General features: G+C 38.5%; 1 protein-coding gene across 1 annotated transcript in view; it reads left to right on the top strand.

The window, feature by feature from the left end:
* Window positions 1–565: 565 nt before the first annotated feature.
* LOC146474095 (uncharacterized) overlaps window positions 566–16027 on the top strand; it is a 30074-nt gene continuing 14612 nt past the window's right edge. The window contains exons 1-5 of the mRNA XM_085117348.1: window positions 566–683; window positions 1014–1377; window positions 3047–3363; window positions 4428–4594; window positions 14306–14618. Of these exons, the coding sequence (XP_084973474.1) occupies window positions 1119–1377; window positions 3047–3363; window positions 4428–4594; window positions 14306–14618 (1056 nt within the window). The 5' untranslated portion in view covers window positions 566–683; window positions 1014–1118. The remainder of the gene's footprint in view (window positions 684–1013; window positions 1378–3046; window positions 3364–4427; window positions 4595–14305; window positions 14619–16027) is intronic.

Below are 16027 nucleotides of genomic sequence, written 5' to 3'. Positions count from 1 at the left end.
CCCTCTGGAGACGGTTGTTCGAAAGCCGATTAACGCTGATCCCCGATTAAAAGTTATCTGATGTTTTCATCTCGCTCATTTAAAATGTTTGTTTTTAAAAGCTTATTTTAAGCTAGAGTCTACGTCAAAAGCAAGGAACAAAATTTGTTTAGAGACTCCTCACTGATTAGCAATTTTAAAATCGAATCAAAGTTGACGTTAACCCAGGATTCGGGCTTTGAACAACTGGGGCCTAGCGTGCGTTTCTCAAAACTCCCGAAAACTTTTCGGGTCCGAAAAGCTCCCCGTAAAGCTCCCGAAAACGATTTCTGGTGTCTCTCAAGGCATGCGAACATTTCGGACCCGAGAAAAGTCGCGTCATTTTCCCCTGATAATTTTCGGGTGCTAGAAAGCTCCCGAAATGCGTTTTCGGGAATGCTTTTTTTCAGTTAAATGGTTGTATTGCGTTACTATTATCTGGGAAAAAGTTTATTTTAAAACGAGACCCGAAAAGCGCCCCGAAATCGGGCCCGAAAAGTTTTGCGTCCGCTGTAGTCACGTGACAATCCGCAAAGAGAGGACCCTGGGACGAGATCACAAACAAAATGGCGCGAGAAAGTAGGAGAAAAAATATGATTTACGGGACCCAACTGTTTGGCAATTTTTGTGGAAAGGAGCCTCCAGGAATATTGGTATTATTGAAGGTAAGCTTTTTCCTTTACAGACCCTAGCGTTTATCCCCGTCGAGGTTGTACGCCTTTTTATAAATTTTGATGTGATCGAAAAGTCAATGGAAATTAGGAACAAATTGGAATTGGAATTATTTTAAAACACTTTTAAGCTTAATAAGGGTATATTAAGCGATTGTAGAATGTAAGTCTTAGGGCGAATTTGCAGGTCGGAAATAAGAATAAAACTGGTTCTGTTAACTTTTACTTACAGTTGAGTGAGTTCTAGTTTTTGTAGGCTTATTAAAGCTTTACAATAAGTTTAAGCTTATTCCTAATTCTTTCCCTTTCTTTGTTTTCGCCAAGAAAAAACGCGTTTGAATCTAAACATTGAATGTACCTATGACTCATGAATCAGCTGAAGACTATCATTTTGAGAAAAGGCTTCTTTGAGGCACGTTTCTTGCTAATATGGCTGTTCGAATTTGGATGTATTCCATCGTTTTCTTTGTGATTTTGTTGTTGGGTGTCAACGCCAACAAACCAAAAATTAACTCAACGAAAGATGGTAAAACGGTCATCGTAGAAGGCAATAACAACGCAGTCAGTCTTGGCAACGACAAGGAAATCAAAACTGCTCTGACTCGGATTCAAGAGAGGTTAAAATCTTTGGAAGAAAAGGTGTCTCTTTTGGTATCCACAAAACCAGGCCCCGCAAGTGTCGGCCCGAGTAAGTTGCGATACAATTTTCCCTATCATCATATCATTGATATCAATTTTGTTACGTATGGACACATCTCTGCAAGGGCTTGTTTTGGTGAACTTACTTTATATCAGCAACGAACAAACAGCAACAAAACTTAAATATATTACAAGCAAATAAGTTAATACAAAAATACTTCCACCTGCAAGTAGTTAACCAGGGTCTGGAAGGGTATTCTCGGGATCCAGGATTTGACCCAATTACGGTGCGGGATTCGGGAAAACACAAAATATCTTGACGGGATTCGGGATTTGACTGCTCCCCGGGAAGCGGGATTCGCCAAAATTTGGGTACTGGATGCAGGATTTTTTGCCTGCCTGTCTTTCGTGAAAACCAAGAATCTAATAGTGGCTCCCAGAACTGAATTCAATTCAAAAATGTTGTTTACATGACTGTAAAGCACCTTGAACATAGGATAGAAGCGCTATAGAAATAAAGTATTATTATTATTATTATTATTATTATTATTATTATTATTATTATTACCGCATGTTTCCGGTAATAGGCTGGTGTTACGTCTGTCAACAGACTCATTGATTAATGATTTACAGTATTTTACAATTAAACATTTCACAATTGGCTAATCATTAACTCTGCATGAACCTCGAACATGCATGGTTCAACCATCAGATCATCGGAAGCAATGGCAGCAATTATCAATGAAAGGGCCAATCCCTACATCCGATCTTACAATTAGATCTTGCGAGAATGATTTTTTAATGTATTTTTTGGGAAAGAAAAAATGGAATTCGGGATAGTGATGAAAAAAAGTGCGGGATTGGGGATTCTCGTGAAAAAGAAGCGGGAATGCGGGATCAGAACTCCCCCTTCCAGACCCTGGTTAACTAATTGGGCCGGGTGAAGAAGAAAAAATGAAATTTCAAATATCATACTAAATAGAATTCAAACTTAATTACAATTAACACTAGCTGTAATGAGTAAGGTAACTCTAATATGAAAGATTGTGGAAGCAATATAAAATGTGAAATACAACTTACATTGTAAGTGCTAATAAATTTAAGGGAAAAGAAAAGATACTAAAGTTAGATTGATTACATTAATTTGAGTGATCTCAAGATAGTCTTTGATTTTTTGTGAGTTAAAAGGGACAGTGTCACGCTATTTTTAGTAACGCATCGAAAATCGGAAAGACGCCATTCGGTTGATAGCAGCCAAAATAAAATGACAAAATTCCATTAAATGACTATTAGAATGCAAAGAAACTATCCACGGATATTTTTGCCGGCAGATGACCAAGATAGAGAGGGGTTCAAATTTGAAAAAGTCTGGCGGACGTTTTCAAATTTCGCTGTCGTAATGCACTAAAAATCGCCGGTTGTACTATATTTTGGTTCAACCTTTCATCGTAGAATCACTATTAATATTTCTTTGAATAAGTGATTGGGAAATTAATAATTTAACACAGTGTTCAAAGTTTAAATTTAGTGAATTTTGGCCAAAAATCATGATTTCTCCCATCGATCTCCCATGATACTGCCCCTTTAATGCATGTTGCAATTTCTCACTTGGCCCACTGTATACTGTCCAGAATTTTCAAACGCATTTTAAAGACAGCCTAGCAAGACATCAACAAATATTTCCCTTTGACTCGAGCTCCATAATGTTCTTTTTCCAGAAACTTGCAAGTTTGACTTTGAACATGGCATCCATGGCTGGACAAGGACTGGTACAGTATTCAACAACCAGCCTACCTATGGTGACAACTCAGGAGCTCGCAACAGTCAGCGTGCCAACCAACAGGGGGACTGGTGGATAGGAGGATATGAGAACAGACCCTCCAAAGCCGTGAAAGCAGGAACAGCTCAAGGAGATGGTCCCCAAGGAACACTTACTTCCCCTTCGTTTAGGATCACAGGAAAACACATCTCATTTCTGATTGGTGGAGGTTGTGATATAAGAACAGTTCGTGCAGAATTGATTGTTGGCCACAAGGTGAGATATCACTACTGTTATGGCATCATAAGGTAAATGCCTTTCAGTTTTTTTCTCTTCTCTTTAGCGAAGAAGAATATATCATTATGGAGCAATCTTATAGGCTATAACTTAAGCAGTCACCATTGACAAAGGAATTCGGATGAGTTGTGAAAGCTCCAGGACAAACTTTTTATTTAATTTTTGGTGTTTAAAGGCTAATTGTCTTGCACATACTGATTAATCAAGCCACTTAATGGCCTAATTTGACAAAGAAAATGGCTTAATTTGGCCATGCTTACAGATTTTATGAGTCAGGCTGATTTTTAACCCGCTCTACAGCAACGAAAAGATAAATCGGCCAATAAATTGTGACATGTAAATTGGACTTCTGAAATCAAAGATTAGGGAGTGCGTTTGTTCGATCCCAGGCTTTCTCTCCTTTGCAAAGTTGGTGAAGATGTCATCCAACCTGCAAAATCTGCAGGGGATACCAGGCCCCAGTTGTTCAAAGGCCGGATAACTTTATCCAGTGGATAAGTCACCTTCTGACTGTTTCAATCTGTGCAAAGATTTCAGTATTTCCTCTTGTACAAGTGAATATGAAACTCTAACCACAGCTTAGTTTGGGAGTGTGCGAAAACGTTGGACAACATTTAACAAAAAGTATTTTTTAGACCCTGAAAAGCGCCTTATCCATCGGATAAAGTTATCCGGCCTTTGAACTACTGGGGCCAGATATGCATCCCAAGATCCATTCATTCCTTGATCGACTGTCCCATACAATCTTGACTCCAATCTGCATTAGGTGTGCATTCTTTCTACGTCGAACGCAATAAATAACCCCCTAAAATATCTAAATGAAATAGTTTTAGAGTTCTTGTTGGATTCAAATCAATATTCTTTAGCCTAAAGATTAATATCATTTTTTCCTTTAATTTCCCTTCTACTTACAGCCTTATATTTGCTTGCTTATATTGCCATATTAATTTTTAATTATAGAATGTTTCAAGTGGGCTTAGTCCGTTTTATTTGGCCACAGCAACGTCGTTCTTTTCTTATTGACAGCATATTTTATTTTGTAGGTTGTCAAAAGTATCACTGGCGCATGTTCTGAAACGATGACTCGCAAGGTCTGGAATGTCCATGCCCTTATTGGTCAGAGAGCACGTGTCAAACTGATTGACTTCAGCTCCGGCGGATGGGGTCACATCAACTTTGATGACCTTAAAGGTGACATCAGCTGTGTGTGATCAAGCCTGAAGCTCATTTTATTCTGAGTAGCAGTAGAGGATCACAAGAACTAAGAAAAAAGATAAGGGGTATACATTTCAAATACTGTTATTAAAAATAGTATCTGGAAGCCTCAATTAAAACATGGGAAATAAATAAATTAATTTTAAGCATACTTTTGTAGCTTTGTGATTGCTTTATCACGACTTGGTGGGAGGATGAAAGCCCTGACGGGCCTTACCAGAATGTAATTTTCAACCATAGTCGCCTTGGAACTTTTTTTTTTTTCTCACAAGGACTTGGAATGCTGCTGCAGTGATTTGAGTGCACTTTGACAGTCCAAACAGGTTTGTGAAAACTGCCAACTTTTGTTGACCTCTGAGTCTTTTTTTCCACCCAAATCAAGGCAGTATCCACTAAACTTGTATTTACAAATGAGCCGTTTGGCCAGAAGTCATACAGGAAATTCACTTGCTTTATAAACTATACAGTCATCTCACAGAAATTAGGCCCCATTGCGAGGCGGCATTATACGGTGGTCAATCCTGGTCAAATTTCACTTGTTTGTGTGTAGCTAATCTCGTACCCTGATCGCAGTCGGTTCGGGAATGTCCAAATGTGAGGATCTCCCCTCCGCCTGACCGTGGGAGATCTGGGTACGAGATTAGTTTGTAGCTTAACGGACTGTCCTTATTTAGCCTGCGAGCAAGCTCTCTTGGGGGTGGGCGCCCCCCACCCCCAAGAGAGTTTGCTCGCAGGCTAGTCCTTATTAAGTTGGACAGCTCCCTCAGGCAGATGCAAAGGGCTAATGATTATGGAGGGCACTTTAAAGATACGTACGAGACATTATTTTCTTTGCCATAGTGGGTTCACTTTTCAACTCGAGAATTCCCCATCTTCAAATGAATTAATAGGGTATGAAGATTTGCCAGATTTCAACGAAATTTGGCCAAAATGGTCATCAGATATCAATCCGTCAAAGCGTGTCGGGCTTTTACGAAATTCAAAAATATTTTTCCCGTGACCTGTTAACTTCTGACGCGACTACAAAGATTTTTCATTGTCAAACTTTAGGATGGGTTTTCTCACAAACCAATAGAAATAAAGAAAAAGCCTGACACACTTTGTTAGCTTGTTATCTCCTGATTGATACTGTGCAGTTTATTTGGTTGTGCGCCTTTACGTGAGAGTGGGTAATTCAGTTAAGTACACGTCGCTAATATTGAGTTTGCAGGCCTCTGAGCGCTTTTTTATCCAACAAAACAAAACAAAAAAAAAACATTGATATTTTCGCGAACTTCAATTCATCAGCTTTACAGTGATATATAGTTTTCCGTGGATTTATCGAAAGCAGCGCGCGTACGCAAGATTTCCCTGAAGACACTCGTGAAACCTATCAGTAACCGTAACCGCTAGGTTGCTCGGGTGAGTAATTTTAACTTGAGTCAAGTTTCAAGTTTGGTGGAGTCTCAAGTTTATAGCCCCCTATATGGGAAGGCTCCGCTTGAGAGGTGTGCCTTTTTAACCCTCTTTGAATGCAAAAAAAAAGATAAAATTTGAAAAATTCAGTGAGGGTATTTAAAGGGGCATTGTTGTGGAGATTTTGTTGTGTGTTAGTGAAAGCTGCTCAAAGATTAAAATGACAAAGAACCTGTTCTCTAACATGAAATTGCTCTTAGAACACCACAAGGAAAATATGAAATGATTTCTGCAAGGAAGAATAAACTGTAATCGAATTTTAGCAACTTGAAACATTTGGCCAATTTTTTTCAAGTACCAATCAATTTTTTTTATCCCAGCCATCCCTAACCAAAGATAATCAATACTACTTTCTGTGTACTAGTAGAGTTATTGTAAACAAAACTGAACGATTATTTTAACGTTTCCATCGATACAAATATGTTTTTGGCTGTTGGAAACGACACTGAAAGTAGGTGACGCTGCCCCTTTAAAAGGGAGGCAAAAATAGACTGGACCACAAGGGTAGCAATTAGCACGTATTAGAACAACCTCGTTGCCAGCGTCTTTCTTCTCTTCCCACCCCACCCACCACCGAAAGCGAGGAGTAGAGAGACCCTCAGCCTGGCAACGAGGTTGAAAAAAGGTAGCAAAAACTGAGCCGAAATTCCTTGTAAAAGGATGGCAAAAGTAGACTGGACAACAAGGGTAGCAATCCACCATACCATAAAAGATGGCAACTGATTCATTTACCCATAATTCCTAGCGTATGAAAACGCACAGAAAAGTTTTAAAAACTTCAAACCTAGCATACACAATGTTGTACTACAGGGAGAAATTTCGCAAAAAAAAAAAAAAAAAAACACAGCTTTTTATTTGCCTATTGGCTTTGTTAGGCTCGCAAGGTATTGTGGTAAAATGAACAGCCGCCATCTTTTTTCCCACAGAGCAAAAACTGACCCGAAATCCCTGGCAGAAAGACCACGCAACCACCAACTACATAGGGGATATTCAGCCTGTCTTTGATTTAGCTCTGAGGCATGAGAAAAGAGCAGGTTTTTTGTTTTAAACATTTTAAGGGGGGATTCTACCTAAATTTGAGTGGAATTTGAAGAGGTTTTAAGAAGGGATAGAAGAAAGAAAACGGTTTTTGGAACACCAACAGACAGTTGATACCCACGCAAGAGCACCCCAGGTTGCTAGTGGACTAACTTGGTTAACTACCAATTCTAATTGGTTAACTACCAATTCTAATTTTAAAACCACCAAACCTTCAATATTTCTATTTTTTCTTAATTTTACCAATCCTTCTAGAAAAACTATCTCCTCCCCAATATATCCAACAATCACCCAAAAATTCACAAAACACCCCACAACACAGATTCACGGGTTGAGTGTAGAGTTTTTAGATTGCTTGAAACGTGAACGAGATATTTCCGGCATTAAAGCCATGTTAAGTGGCGGAAAAATGGCGTTTAGGTAACCCCCCCACCCCCTTAAGTGAAAGAGGCACAATTTCAGCAAAAACTTCTATTTGAAAGGGGAGGGTGATGAAACTCAAGGCGGTATGAAACTCTATCGGGGGCCCCTCACCGGCATTTGCTTCCGCTTTTGACCTGCAAAATGCTTTGATTGGAGGATCCATCCGAAAGGGGTACTTTTTTCACCCTCATTGAATGTGAAATGGGTACCCCATTGAGACTGCCACTCGCCCCGTTTTTGAAATGCGAAATGCTTTGATTGGAGACACTACCGCTCAGGAGTGCTATATTTTTTTAAACCCTCGTTGAATGTGAAAATTGGGTCCTAATCCCCGGTTTTGAAATACCGTAAAAGCTTTATTACTAACAATCCTCCCGTTTGGAAAATTTTTAAAAAGCGCCCTCCCACTCGATTGACCCCCCTTCCCATGTTAGAAAACACGAAAGAAATACTTTAAAACTCGGGCTTAATTGTCAAACAAATCAGTCGGTCAGGAAAATTTGGCGTTCAATGTGCAGAAGTCAGGCTTCCTCACTTAAAATAACTAATCTTATATTAGAATTACAATATGGACTTATGGTAATTAACTTTGACCGCGCACACGTACACACACACCCATATTAAGTAAGTTAGTAAGAATTAGAGCCTTACAGAAGTTAATACCTAAAGAGAAGGACTTCTTTAAGCTTTCTTTAAAAGAAGCAGAGGAGGGAGAACTAGTTATGTAAGAATTTAGCGAATTATAAAATTTTGGACCTTGAAAGTAAATTGAAAACTTCCTGGTGTTCGTTGACAACTAAAAAGCATAAACAGTGAACAATGAGACCCAACGGATTTGTGGGTAGTGTTTAAAAATTGGCCCTTGTTGGCCAAATTGGACACTTCCAGGAAAGCTTGGACAGTTTCCATCATTCACCACGTGCAATAAATTTTGGTTATCAACCGTCGCACGAGAACAGAATATTATGCAAATAACTTTAGTATACATATATTCATAAAGCCATTGGGTCTCATCGTTCACGGTTTATGCTTTTTAGGTGTCAACGTGTTTTGCAATCGAGTGTATAAATAAAGAAGTTCAGATGGCCCTTAAATTCATTATTTATAAAAAATAAAATTTTGTCTTGCCAATTAAAAACTGTTTTTTGTAAATAATGAATGTCACCTTGAGTACAAATACATTATTTAAAAATAATGAAAAAGAGTCTATCTTCCGGCATGAGCTTTCGTCGGCTAAGACAAAAGTGAAAGAGGTCGCAGTTCTACGCCATTGAATAGCTAAATTTCCCGAGCATTCTCGTCATCTGCCACAAGGATGAAAGAGAGATAGTTAGAGCATGACTTGACGCCTTCGCTATTCTCTCGTCTTTTCCAAATCTCTTAACAGTCTATTCTGCTCTTCTCCTTCGACTTCTTGTTCCTCCTTTACTCTGCTCTTTCATATCAGGGAACCAATTTTATACATGCATATATAACAAAAGCTATAATAAGCACTAAAGATCCGCTTTTTCTTTGAAAAAATACAGAGGAAAAATAATCCTTAATTAGATAATATTTCATTAACTAAGTTATGGAACATGTTTTGCAAAACCTAAAGATATGTTAAAACGCCAAATGTTCTCGTTAAAAAACGGAACACAACAAAACTTAATATCTTGGTTTGTACATCAGTGGTTAATTGAGGGACTGGTTAGGAAACCTTGCCGTGAAAACAATGGTGCTGCTATTTATGTAGGAAGGGCCGCGACCCTGCAATATCTTAACAAAAACGCTTCTAGTGGTCAGTTGCTCCAACACATGCATTCCAAATTCGATTATTTTTTGTGCAGGGGTAAGGCCGAAAAGGCAAACAAAAACATATAACAAAGAGGTTTGTCAGGTTTCATGACCATTGCCTTGAATAACTATGCTTTGTATACTCTTTGTATACTCTGCAAAAATGTTGACACCTAAAAACCATAAACCATAAACGATGAGACCCAATTTGTGGGAAGTGTTTAATAATTGGCCCTTGTTGGCCAACTTGACACTTGTAGGAAAGCTTGGGCAGTTTTGATCATTCACCACGTGCAACTAATTTTGGTTATCAACCGTCGCACGAGAATATGATATTATGCTAATAAATTGAGTACACTTATACCCATCTCATCTGGGTCTCATCGTTCACGGTTTATGCTTTTTAGGTGTCAAAGTTTTTGCAATCGAGTGAGGTCAAGGAATCATGACACTTTGTCGAAAAACTGGATAATATAATTTTGGGACCATTGCACGATATTCAATTCTCGTACGGCAGAAAAGAATTTTTCATTGGGAACTAGAACTTCTGGGATTTAGTTTTATTTATCCCGGCTGGGAAGTAGAAAATGTGACTGAAATGCTATATTCATTAATTATGTAAAAGAACGAATTGCGACTTATTTTTGCCAGAGGAAATACAAGCAGCCTGTCCACCCACGAAGCTGACTCATCAGCACGAGGCTGGCTCATCAGCACGAGGCTGACTCATCAGCACGAGGCTGACTCATCAGCAGGTGTTTTCTGCAGAAGATAAATTGACGAGATCGCAGCTGCACATTCAGTCTCTTATCGTGCGTTATGGCCAGTTGGTGGCTGAATACTGTGGCCTTTCCAGCCAGTTACAGCTTAGTTTTATTCGCATTTGTGGTGGCAAACTCTGATTTCTGTGGAAGTGTTTTTGAAACTCAACCCGGTAAGTGGCTTAAGATAATCGCTCTGTTATGTCCTTTCTTTTAGTTTGTCCACATGCAAAGATAAAATGATTCTTTTTCTTTTTCTTAACAGACCGTGCTCTAGTCGGTCACGCTATTAAAACGGCTGTTGTTTATGACGAGTTCGAATGCCAGCTAAAATGCATTGCCAATGACAGTTGCAAGTCATTTAACGTGCACCCGAGCAGTTCCAAAGCAAACCGCCGCATTTGTGAGCTAAACAACAACACTCGGCAGATGAAACCAAAAGATTTCAAACCGAATAAAGGATCGACATACTATGGCTCTGTAAAGGTAAGACTAAGCCAATATACCCACTAGTGGCTGGACCTTGTCATAACTAATCGGGGACCTTAAGAATTGAATACGCCTACGAGATTAAGAATAAAAGTTCTAAATATCAAAACCCTGACTAAGAATGACCGCAGAACATACACACACACACACACACACACACTCTCTCTCTCTCTCTCTCTCTCTCTCTCTCTCTCTCTCTCTCTCTCTCTCTCTCTCTCTCTCTCTCTCTCTCTCTCTATTTCCTGATGCATATCAAGCAAGTAAGGAGACTGCAGAAAGAAGATTGGTATAATAAGTGATTATCTTAAGTACGCGAAGTAGATCTCGTCACCGTTCAACTGAGAGAGGCGGTGTCACCAAATTTAGTGTCACTTTGAGTGGCCAGAAACATATTTGAATCAATCGAATCGTTAAAATAATGGTTCAGTTTTGCTAGCAATATCCTTACTAGGGCACAGAAACTAGTGCTTATTTTGTTTGGCTGGGGATGGCTAGGATGAAAATTGATAAAAACTTGAAAAAATTGGCCAATTTTTGATACACCAATTCTTGTTAAATGAGGCACTGATGTAAGATCTTTGCTGAAAGTGAATTTTCAAAATCATTAAAATAAGGCAAGATACACCAATTGGTTTGGAAGCCAAGAAAAAAATACACACAGGTGTCACATTCCTAATGGGCGTTTGGCGGCCTGTTGACATTTTTGTTTTCGCTAACTTTAGGGTTTTGTTTGTTTGTTTTTTCTTGGTTTTTTTTCGACGTATTCCTTTTATTCCATTCCTCCAAGGGAATAAATAGAGTATCTTGTTTTATCACATTTGAACGAATTGGCCTTAAAGGTTCCTCGCACATCAATGCATCAAAACTAATATTGACAATACAGTGGACTCCCGATAACTCGAACCTTCAAGGTTGAACAGCAGGTGACCGATCAAATAGAAGAAATATCGTCGCAGTTATTTAAGGTGACCGAACACAGTTTTCTAATATACAGGTGTTAAAACGTTATTTGGAAACTACCTACTTATGGGCGAATTCGCCCGAAATTGGCGTGGTGCAAGATCAACTAAAAAAGAACGAATTTTAGTACTTGTTGTTGAGCTACGTGCCGCTGTCATGGTAAAATAGCGAGCTATTGACCGTCTACAAACAACAGTTTTCCATAAAGGAGAACGGAAGACTATAAGTCCAATTTAAAGCAGCAAATTTTACTTTTTCGCTCTTTGGTTAGATAAGGTACTGATCTTAGAATTGATGAAAGTAAATTTTCAAAATCATTAAAAGAAGGCAAGATACACCGATTGCTTTGGAAGCCAAGAAAAAAATAAACACAGGTGTCATATTCCTAATGGGCGGTTGGCGACCTGTTGACATCTCTATTTTCGCTGGGAAAATTCATCCACGATCTCAGAAAATGGTATAAAAATTTTCGTATTTTTAAACACTGTATTGGAAGAATTTTGGTGTCTACTAAAAATAGTTCGCGGAAAAAAAATACAGGGAAACGTATGGAAAGTTCAAAACATAATATAATATAATATAAATAATAATAATAATAATATTAATAATAATAATAATAATAATAATAATAATAATAATAATAATAATAATAATAATAGTAATAATTCGCAGGTGGCTCCAAAGTGTGTGGGGATTAAATTTTGAAATGCCCAATATTTTGTCTTTGGTGTCTCAGTGGCTGGTAACAGCCATCTTAAAAATACACAGCAGATAATCTCTGGAACCAATAGAAATATCTGAGAAGCCTCACACGATTTGTTAGCTATTATGTCGTCCAGCTTGTTTGAAAATCCGCGATAACGCAAAGGCTCGTAATATAATTTACTTTAGCAAACACCGTCGATTTTGAGTCCAAAGGCTTGCGCGCCCCTACAAACACCCACACACACACGCACACGCAAAGAAAAGATTTAAAAAAAGAAAGTGCTATTTCAGATTTTTCATTTCATAAGCCTTACGGTGATATTTTTAAACCTGATGCAAATTTGCAGGAATGTCTCACATATTGCAATTCGCTCTTAACACAGGTGTCCTGTCTTGACAATGGCCGACAACGGAAAGGACAGACGTCGACCACAAGGAGTGGCGGCCACTGTCATCCGGGATACTCAGGGGAAAAATGCGCTGGTGAGTTGCAGGTTTCCAGTCATACGACGGGTAATTATTACAAAAAAAAGCCACCCCTGGCAACCCATGTATGATCTCGCATCCAATTGTTTACTTCTTTCCTGAAGAGTGAAATCTAGGTAATGTTAAGACGAATAATAACATTAATTGACAGCATAGTCCTAATTATAAGGCCATGGATGAAACGGAGTCTGTTACCACCCAATTAATGATTTTGAACAGTCGAACACATTATTTAGACTAATCTAAAATTAGTTTAAATAACACTGCTTGACTCGCGGTTCAAATCTCTCTGGATATTCAGCATCACAAAACAATTCTCATCAGGGCTTTTTTTCTTGATTTCACTTCACTCTCTGAAATTTTCAATTCTAACGGCTATAACTGTAGATATGAATCGCATTTGCACGCAAATGGCAACCTATCCGAATATAGTAACTGGAATGGTGTGACGTCACGTGAAAACGATCTACAGTGGACTCCCCGATAACTCGAACCAGTCGCGCTAACTCGAACGAAAATTGATTTCCCTGCATTTTCCGTCAAAAATTTATTGTAATTTTATCCTCGGTATCTCGAAACCCCGGCTAACTCGAAGTATTTCAGTTTCGCTTCCCTTCAGGTCATTTTCTAAATAATTTTACGCTTAATAACTCGAGCCATGTCAATTCGTCTTTGAATCCTGCAAGGTTCGCACTGCCTCGTAATCTGCAGAAGTTCTGCAGCTTTACTTTGTTTTGTTTGATATTGCGTTACGTTCTGATTTATAATTTAGAAATACAGCAATGCTACATTTTCACACGACCTCTCTATAATTAAATTCGATTAAAATGTACACTGTATGATAGATATACACAGTAAACACCGTTTTTATCGTATTTCTGCTCATTTGTTCTTAACTCCCGATAACTGAAACCTTTTTCAATTTCCGTGGAAGGTTATCGGAAGTCCACTGGGTATTTGCAGTACAGAAGCGACTGCTGTACGGTTAAAATTAAGGATGCAAATTGAACATGATTCCTTTCATTGCTATGTTTCTTTCTACATTCACGCACATTCTTAGAGCTTACAATCCAAAGTAACTGTAGCCTGCGTTGCTGGAGGTTTGGTTCGCGCCAGGATAAAAAGGCTTGAAACTGGTGTGCATAAAATTTTTTTCTGAAGGACACCCCCAAAGTTAGGAAGATGTTTTTAAGGACTGCAAATGCAACTAAAATTGCATCTGTGTTGGATACTTGTCCACCATTTTAAGATGGTTATTGTTGTATTGCATTATGAATCCTTACTACACATACATCCATTGGACTAATTTGATCTGATTAAAGAACTGCTCAATGGCAGTTTCTTTGCAATGCACAAAACATTTAGGGAAAATTACCTGATTTGCTTATTCTACTCATAAGTGTATCATTTTCCCCTAATTAGACTCATCCTGTTTTCCTCTTGACTAGTCGTTTTCGGTTTTGGTGTTTGATAAAGCTGAAAGTGGAATTTTCTTGCTTAAAAAAGTGATAACAATAGCCCACTGCATAGCATACTGTCCAGAATTTCAAACACACCCTAGCAAGACATCATTAAATATTTCCCTTTTACTCCATTTTTCTTTTTCTAGAAACTTGCGTGTTTGACTTTGCACATGGCATCCATGGCTGGACAAGGACTGGTACAGTATTCAACAACCAGCCTACCTATGGTGACAACTCAGGAGCTCGCAACAGTCAGCGTGCCAACCAACAGGGAGACTGGTGGATAGGAGGATATGAGAACAGATCCTCCAAAGCCGTGAAAGCAGGAACAACACAAGGAGATGGTCCCCAGGGAACACTTACTTCTCCTTCGTTTAGGATCACAGGAAAACACATCTCTTTTCTGATTGGTGGAGGTTGTGATATAAAAACAGTTCGTGCAGAATTGATTGTTGGCCACAAGGTGAGATATCACTACTTCATGGCATTAAAAGGTAATTGGCTTTCAGATTTATTTTCTTTCTTCTCTTTTGATTCTTTAGTGATCGAAGGATATATATTTTTTTACAACAACTGTCAGAATTCCGGTGTGCTGATTGGCTCGTAGCTATTGTCTATAAGAGTACGGACAATAAAAATGATGTCAGATGTAACGCAATTGCTTTCTCAACGAAAAAGAAAGCCAATTCCGCTTGTACTTTTTCATGTTATTGTAAAAACAAATTGATGGCAATTTTCTATGATCTATAGACCATAAAATGATGCCATAAACTGTTCAAAACTTGGCAGTGAAACCACTCGCCTGCAGCTCGTGGCTCCAATTGGGTTTTGAACATTTTGTGATGTCCTTTTATGGTCTATTTAACAATTATTCCACGAGCGCGCGTTGGATATGAGATGATAGATAGCCAACGAGGCGCGTAGCGCCGAGTTGGCTATAATCATCTCATATCCAACAAGCGCAAGTGGAATAATTGTTTTATTAAAAACAACCGAGAAATATTGCTAGATCTTACTGATTTCGCAGTGCAAGAACGACTAGAAGGCAATTTAATGGTCGCCATTTCTCGGCCATGGTATAATTGCTCATATACCATGGCCGCTAAGCCAATCAAATCCCTCGAATTGCATTATACAATGATGCAGTTTTTAATAAAAGAGTATAGACCATATGTAGAAAACTGCCATCCATTTGTTAAATGGAGCAATCTTATAGGCTTACTTAATTTTTTTGTCAGCAAAGCAAGCAGTCACCATTGACATTAAGGGATTCGGATGAGTTGGGAAAGCTTCAGGACAAACTTTTTATTTAATTTTTGGTGTTTAAAGGCTAATTGACTTGCACATATACTGTTTAATTGGGCCACTTTGGCCTAATTTGACAAAGAAACTGAGCAAGTAGATGAAAATTGGCTCAATTTGGCAGTGCTTAAAGATTTTATGAATCGGAGTGATTTTCAACCCGCGCTACAACAACAAAAAGAGAAATCGGTCAACAAATTGTGACATGTAAATTGGACCTAAGAGCTAGTAATACTGTAATCAAATATTAGGGAGTGTATTTGTTCGATCCCAGGTTCTCTCTCCTTTGCCAAGTTTGTGATGATGTCATCTGAACACCCCTGCAAAATCTGCAGGGGATGCAAGATACACGTCCCAAGATCCGTTCATTCGTTGATCGACTGTCCAATACAATCTCGACTCCAATCTGCATTAGGTGTGCATTCTTTCTACGTCGAACGCAATAAATATCCCCTAAAATATCTAAATGAAATAGTTTTAGAGTTCTAGTTGGATTCAAATCAATATTCTTTAGCCTTAAGATTTATATTATTTTTTCCTTTAATTTGCCTTCTACTTACAGCCTTATAG

This window comes from Pavona decussata, unplaced genomic scaffold, assembly GCF_977016875.1.
Source record: "Pavona decussata unplaced genomic scaffold, jaPavDecu1.1 SCAFFOLD_91, whole genome shotgun sequence".
In the NCBI taxonomy this organism is placed as follows: domain Eukaryota; kingdom Metazoa; phylum Cnidaria; class Anthozoa; order Scleractinia; family Agariciidae; genus Pavona; species Pavona decussata.
This window is presented reverse-complemented; position numbering and strand designations above follow the sequence as displayed.